Source organism: Berghia stephanieae, chromosome 3, assembly GCF_034508935.2.
Source record: "Berghia stephanieae isolate SIO BIC M18660-M18661 chromosome 3, UCSD_Bste_1.3, whole genome shotgun sequence".
Classification (NCBI taxonomy): domain Eukaryota; kingdom Metazoa; phylum Mollusca; class Gastropoda; order Nudibranchia; family Aeolidiidae; genus Berghia; species Berghia stephanieae.
Genome location: NC_088362.1, coordinates 65221240 through 65228739, shown reverse-complemented (window position 1 = coordinate 65228739; position 7500 = coordinate 65221240). Strand labels below are relative to the sequence as shown.

General features: G+C 35.2%; 1 protein-coding gene across 3 annotated transcripts in view; it reads right to left on the bottom strand.

Annotated features, from left to right (window-relative positions):
* LOC144968212 (A disintegrin and metalloproteinase with thrombospondin motifs 7-like) overlaps window positions 1–7500 on the bottom strand; it is a 70841-nt gene that overhangs the window by 5569 nt on the left and 57772 nt on the right. For all 3 annotated transcript variants that reach the window (XM_078906331.1, XM_078906330.1, XM_078906332.1), the window contains exons 9-12: window positions 6535–6674; window positions 5259–5296; window positions 2261–2366; window positions 784–942 (exon numbers count right to left, since the gene is read on the bottom strand). In XM_078906331.1, the coding sequence (XP_078762457.1) occupies window positions 784–942; window positions 2261–2366; window positions 5259–5296; window positions 6535–6674 (443 nt within the window). The remainder of the gene's footprint in view (window positions 1–783; window positions 943–2260; window positions 2367–5258; window positions 5297–6534; window positions 6675–7500) is intronic.

The window sequence follows — 7500 nt, the reverse complement described above, 5'->3', positions numbered from 1 at the left end:
TTAATGGTCACAAATTTATAATAACATTTAAGACTGAAACTTTAAAAAACAAGGAATCTATAGATTTGTTGGGGTTTTTTTTTCACATTAAAAAGTCCGTTTTCAACTGTCCGTTGCCAACAACAAAAATTCTCGTCTTCCAGCTTTAACAAAACATTGAGTTATAGTTACAGACTCTACCAAGTATCATGAAAGTATCACATCAACGGCTAGTTCTAAGAAGGGCTGATTTCTGTTGAAACAAACCAAAAAAAAAAAAAAAGAAAGAAAAAAAAAAAAAAGAAGAAATCTCCAACACCATGGTTCACATAAAAAAATGGCTACTGAACGTTCATGTGATAAGTGATACGTGATACGTTTCTATATCGATGGTCGGCGGATCAAAAATTTGAAACTTCGATTTTCACGATCGCGGATTAAAACTCCGAAGACTGCATACGAGCTTTGCGCACCATGTTGTATTTAATTTTGGGCGGATCAGACTTCTGTGTTTGGGACGAAAAGCTCGTAGATGTAGTCTTCAGAGTTTTGATGCGCCGACCATCAATATAGCGTGTAACTATAGCCGTTCTCTCTCTCTCTCTCTCTCTCTCTCTCTCTCTCTCTCTCTCTCTCTCTCCTCTCTCTCTCCCTCTCTCTCTCTCTTTCTCTCTCTCTCTCTCCCTCTCTCTCTCTTTATCTTTCTCTCTCTCTCTCTCTCTCTCTCTCTCTCTCTCTCTCTCTCTCTCTCTCTCTCTCTCTCTCTCTTCTCCTCCCATTGTTCCCCATTAAATGGTCTCTTACCCTGAGATGAAATCTGTGATGATTTGAGCAGAGCATTGTGAGAATTTCCATGGATTCTCTACTTTCGCGCCATCCTCGGGAAAGAACGCGATGCCTGCCATAACATTATAGTCGTTATCCGAGCATTGGCCATATGACGAGTCATGATCTGCTCCCATGCTGAAAAAATACGTACGGATTAACAAATATTATATCAACCATGAAATTATACACCGACACTATTTGTATTCTCAGTTTTTAAATTTAAAAAATCGGAGTTAAGAAAGGTCCCGGGTTCGAGCCCGCTTCAGGCACCTTCTGGTTTTTTTTTTTCCACTGGGCAATTATAACCCCGAATTTGCTCACTTTGGACAACATGGATTATTCCTGAAGACAACTTGTTTGAAGGGTTTTCTATATTCCTTCATTAAAAATTTGGCCAGAAAACTCGTCCTTCAGATATCGATAGATTTAAGTGACCTCATCTTGGCAAAACTCTCAAACCTGAGACTTTGCGAGGTACCAGGTTTGAGAGTTTTTGCCAAGATGATGGTCATTTAAATCGATTCATATTTGAAGGACGAGTTTTCTGGCCAATTTCTTTAAATATGGGGTTATCTAGAGTACGACATAGATGTTCATATTGGTTTTTAAAAAAAATCAATCCGCCTGTGCAATGTAATGATTTATACAAAACCTACATATATTCTAAGAGGATGGGACTAAATAAACATTTCATCTTTAAAAAATTGTAAGTCCAAGTTTGTATTTTTTAAAACGAAAATGAAGCACTAAAGTTTAATAACCTTAGAATTAACTTAGCAAGTACTTCCTTTTTAAAATAATTGAATATTCTGACAGTAAACAATCGGATTTACTTTGGAGAGAGAAGCGAGACGCTCCATCGTTAAAATATGTAATTAAATGGAGACAGTCTTGCTTTTCAGAAACTACGCTCATTAACAGTAATTGCTTCATAGCAAAGAGATCGTCTGACGATTCCCCCCCCCCTTCCCACCCGAGATAGATATGCAATAGATGCTGTCATTGTACTAATGATAGAGAATTAGAGATAATGTATTTAATACTTGGTGACAAATTATATGCAACATGATAAAATAGTTATTTCTCAGATAAATCACAACAGTCAAGGGAAAGAACTGTGTTATACATGCGTTGATACGATAATATTTCAAAAGTTGTCGTCCCTACTACAGAGCTACTACTACTAGTAGCAGTAGTATTTATTCTACAATATCATTATTTCTTCTCCACCCCCCCCCCCCTTTTCCTCCTGCCTAGTCCTTGTCTTCTTAACACCCTCACAATCATCCAATTATTTTACTTCTCTGCTTTCCCATAAACATCTAATACAGTTTCATCATTAGCTCCCAACACAAGGTAAACTATCATAAAAATAGCCTCTTCGTGTTCCGAATCCTGAAAGGTACCAGAAAAGCATAGACAAGAGTTTTTAAAGCAAAATCGACCAACTTACATATGTCCAAGTTCATGCGCGGCAATTTGAGCTGTAGTTTCACTAAAGAATTCTTCTATAACGGACACAGAAGCGTCCGAACAAATTCGGTTGAGGTAGGCAATTCCTAGAAGAAGAAATATAAACATTACATTGCACACTCACCATCTTAACGTTAGATACAAACCTTTCGGGGTTAACTCACACAAGTCTGAAATGGAATCGAATGCATCATAACATGGTTTATATGTGTGCGCGATAATTGCAATAGAGCAGTAAAGTTAGGTGCCCCAAACGTAAACAATAACAAGTTGCTAGTGATTTCCGTTAGGGACCGGAATAATTTACGCACAATATAGGTCTCCCAATTTTGTAGTTTGAGTTGTAGGCAATACACTTTCAGTATTGAAAATATGTTTACATAAAATCTAACAGTTGCAGAAATAATAATATAAGGCTAAATTATTATGAAAATCAGGCTCCGAATAATTCTCGTTTTGTTCACACCAGCGCAATAATTTGCTCTGGTCTAAAAATAGATAGACTGTAACTTTTGATAAATTTTAGAAAATTTTACCTTTTGTTCCATAAAATATCCATATCTAGACATTATTTGATGCATGATCGAGTATTTATGAATATGTGTTTCTTTTGCCACCTAACAGCCAAATTTTAAAGGTTATTTTTTTCTATTATTTACATTGGAACGTGAGCTGTCAAGACAGGAACATGTGGTTTGCCACGTGCTTCTCGACCTTTGTTTACGTTTGGGGCACCTAACTTTACTGCTCTATATGTACTTTCATTTATGCTTGACTGGTCAAAACGCTCATTAGACATTTAACCTTTTGATTTGTCGGTAAAATCGGAAGTAGGACTTTTTCTTCCAATGAGATTGAATTTCTTGTTGGTCAAGTTATCTGAGTAATAACATAAGTTCAAATCCCTTTCCTATTAGACTATAAGATGCTTTTTTAATATGAACATGAAAATAAACAGAGTATACCCTTTGGCTATGAATAATAATAAAAAAAATGAATGAATTAAATAACAATTGTGACGAATAAATCATGCATTACTTACCACCAACACACTACTTCTCTCACAACCACCACCACTACAATTTACTACTATTACCTCTACTATTACGACTACTACTACTACTACTACTACTACTACTACTACTACTACTACTACTAATACTACTACTACTACTACTACTACTACTACTACTACTACTACTACTACTACTGCTACTAGTACTACTACTACTAATACTATTACTTCTACTTCCACCACCACCACTACTACTACTACTACTACTACTACTACTACTACTACTACTACTACTACTACTACTACTACTTCTTCTACTACTACTCCTACTACTACTACTACTACTACTACTACTACTACTACTACTACTACTACTACTACTACTACTACTACTACTAATAATAATAATAATAATAATAATACCACTTCTACTCATTATAATAATAATAATAATATTAATAATAATAATAATAATAATAATAATAATAATAACAATAATAATAATAATAATAATAATAATAATAATAATAATAATAATAACAATAGTAATAATAATAATGATAATGATAATAATAATAATAATAATGTACATTTAGTATAACGCCTTCTTTGCAATTGCATCTCGTTAGACCGGGGACACGGCAACCACTTAATCAAAGAGATATGAAACACTCCTCTACAATTCGAATTTGTTTTATTTTAAATAAAAATGTTCAAACCAAGTTTTTCATTTTTTGACCCACGGTCTCAAAACAGTATTATGTCGGGATGAACCAGATTATAAAACGTGAATTTAGGATTAAAATGACAGGAAATGTAAACTTTAATTCTATTGGGTGTTTTTTGTTTTTGTTTTTTTTTTGCAATGTAACATTTTAGATTATCTATTATAAAATAATAATAATAATGAGCTTTTATGTAGCGCAATATCCACTAAATGTGCTCAAAGGGCTTTACAAGGAGTCCCTGGTCAACAGCAACATTTAACATGTAGGACGGGGCATTACGCCTGTTAGGCGATATTACAATTTTTCGGACAAAGACAACGCTGTTAACGGCCAGGTACTCATATTACACCTAAGTACGATGAGAGAATGTGAGAAAAGAGCCTATTCCAAGGCCTCAACTATGCGCCGAGCGCGAGGCTCTAACCCAGGACCTTCCGATCCGAAAGCGAGTGTCATACCACTAGACAATACAGCCGCACCTCGACCTTAACGATTAAAAATTAACCCCAAGTTTCATATTTGCGGGATATAAAATAATTTTCCAGCACTTACTTCATTCCCACAGAAAACCGCTTTGAGACATTGGGTCACATCTGTCTAAGATTGGTTGGTCAGAAGAACGCTGAACAGTTTTGTCAACTTTGGATGTTTGAAATCAAAGCAAGTTATTCCAGCTCATATTTGAAAAGCTTCGCGCAATCGTATTCAATCGTATTACTCCATATGAATCGAAATTCACAATGCTTTAAACAAAAACCAGTTAATTGCCTTATTCAGAAATACACCAATTAAAACATGTCGCCAGAAACTTCGTCTTGGTACCAGGTTTGAGAGTTTTTGCGAGATGGGGGTCATTTAAATCGATCGATATTTGAAGAACGAGTTTTCTGGCCGAATTTCTTAATACGCGTCTTTCCAGAGTACGGCATGTCAGTTAACTGGTTAAATGGAACTCTCAAATACGATTTACCTATTTCGCTGCGATTTCAAGCAATCTCTAATAACTTAAAAGAAAAATATTATTGACTTCTTCTCTATGCCTTAAATGATTTTCATCGTGCTATTTTCCAAATTAATTTCGCTTTTTCATCAAATACAGGGCAATCAGAAAAGTTCATTCCTCTTCACAAAATGGTGTTAGATTGTTAAAAATGTTCAGATAATCAACGTTACGTCATGTCTTTGTGTTAGATGTGCATTTTTGATGGGGCCTTTCCGTGCGTATGAACACTCACCAATCGTGTTACTATTTCCGTTGACGGCCAGGTCATACCTTGTGACAAAACGTTGAGTTGTAGGTATAACGTACGTTATCAAAAACAACAGCAACAACTACTACAATATCAACAACAAATTCATCAGCAACACTAAACATCATTCACATATAAACAAACACAAAGCCTTACAGTCACTATAAAGAAAAATATCTGATTTTGTATTTTTTAAAAATAGATAACAACAAAGAATTTGGATCTTTTGTCTCAGTAAACCCTGGAATAAGATGGCTTTAAGAAAAATCAAATCTCACAGAGTAGAAGGCAGATACCTAACTATGTTTATGATCAAAATGACATAGAAAAGAAAGAAAAGAAAATAATTCAAAAATATAATGAAAAGCAAAACAACTTTTCAACCATCCCCCTCTTTCCAAGTATTGACCCTTAACCTTCTCCCCAGATCAAGCTATTTTTAGATAAGATAAACAAATGAACTCTATTTATACACTTCTGGAAATTTACATGAATACGGTCTTTGTTTCTTAGTTTCGACATAAAACATTGATTTAATCTAGCGATTGATTTGGATGCCTTACAATATGTCAAAAATGATTAAATCTGAGACTTATATGAACTCTCTGGGTGGGGTTCCTGACCTACCATAGTGGGCAGGGGGGTACATATTGTGTCTTCTATCCCCTTATATCTGTTTTCCAACATGCTTTCTGTCTTTGTCTTGGAATGAGATTACTTGGTTTTGTCCTGGCCCTGGCCGGAGTCCTAGCTGGGAGGGAAACAGTCAAATGCATAGTTATTGTTTTGGGAGATGATATTTTTTTCCTTGTAAATCATCTTTCTGTTATGTACTATTATATTTGTTATTTTGAATTTATAATGTAAGCATTTGAGTGTATTCCTCTTTGTTGGATTTTGTGCTTGTGTCCGGATGAGACTTATAGGCCGTGATCTCAAACTAAGTACATTGGTGGTATGCTCTTGGAATCTACATCTGATCCCTATTTGTTCACAGTTCCCCTTTGCCTTACTTTCTCTTGGGTGCTTTAATCATAATTCTAGAACTTTTTACTATCCCATTTTCTTCCTTTTTATTAGCGCTGATATAACCTAAATGTGTTGCAAGCGCCGTAAAACCCTTAAAAACAAACAAACATAATATATGAACTCTGCAGTCGGTGCTCGTTGCTTTGTACTCCTAGAGTAGTCAGTATAGAATTGAAGCGCAAACCGCTACTACTGCATCAAGGAACCATATAAACAATAATCATTTTCTTACGCCGTGAAGAGCATCCAGTGATCGGCTCTTGGTACCCCATTGCCCCCTCTGATGTAAGACCGGAAGGCGATGATAGTGTCTCTGGCATCAACCAAACCTCCGGCCTGATTGGCCTCAGTAAACTCTGATAGGTCAGCTCTCTGTTGGACAAAGATTAATGATTATGATGATGATGATGATGATGGTGATGATTATTATTATTATTATTATTATTATTATTATTATTATTATTATTATTATTATTATTATTATTATTATTATTATTATCATCATTGTTAATTAATTAATCATCATCATCATCATCATCGTCATCACCATCATTATTATTATCATCATCATCATCATCATCATCATCATTAACATTATAGTTATTTTACTTTAATTTATTTAAACAAAACGTAAACCAAGTTAAGTATTAAAATGTATATTGTACTTGAACACGACTTTTATAAAAAGACATCAAATCACCGATGGAAATGTGTTTATAGCTGTGCCTTTATCATGCTTTATATTTTACCTCAACGTGAACAACAACAAACAAACAAAAAATGACCCTTCTAATACCTTGTGCTATAATTAGACCACAGCCCAAGATCACAGGGAATTACACAGTAGACGGAGACGTCAAATACTAGCGTTATTAGTCATAAAGATGTCGGCCTAGCGAAAGCTGCTCACATCCGATTATGGTGGGTTTAATGTCATAGCGTGTTAGGGGCCGTTACTCACGTGTGCTGATCGTTATATGGAGTCTAAGCTACACCTGCTATTACAACCATAATTTGTCTATGACGTTGTATCATGAATATGTGACCTGTCACCTCAGAATAGTTTTTTTCTCGGCGTGATTTAGATGCAGAAAATCGAATTATAACCCCCCCCCCCCCCCATCCCCCCCCCCCCCCCCCAAAGAAATAAAAGCAACAGGGAAAAGTTTGTTTATATGTGACCACTTGCCTCATAAAG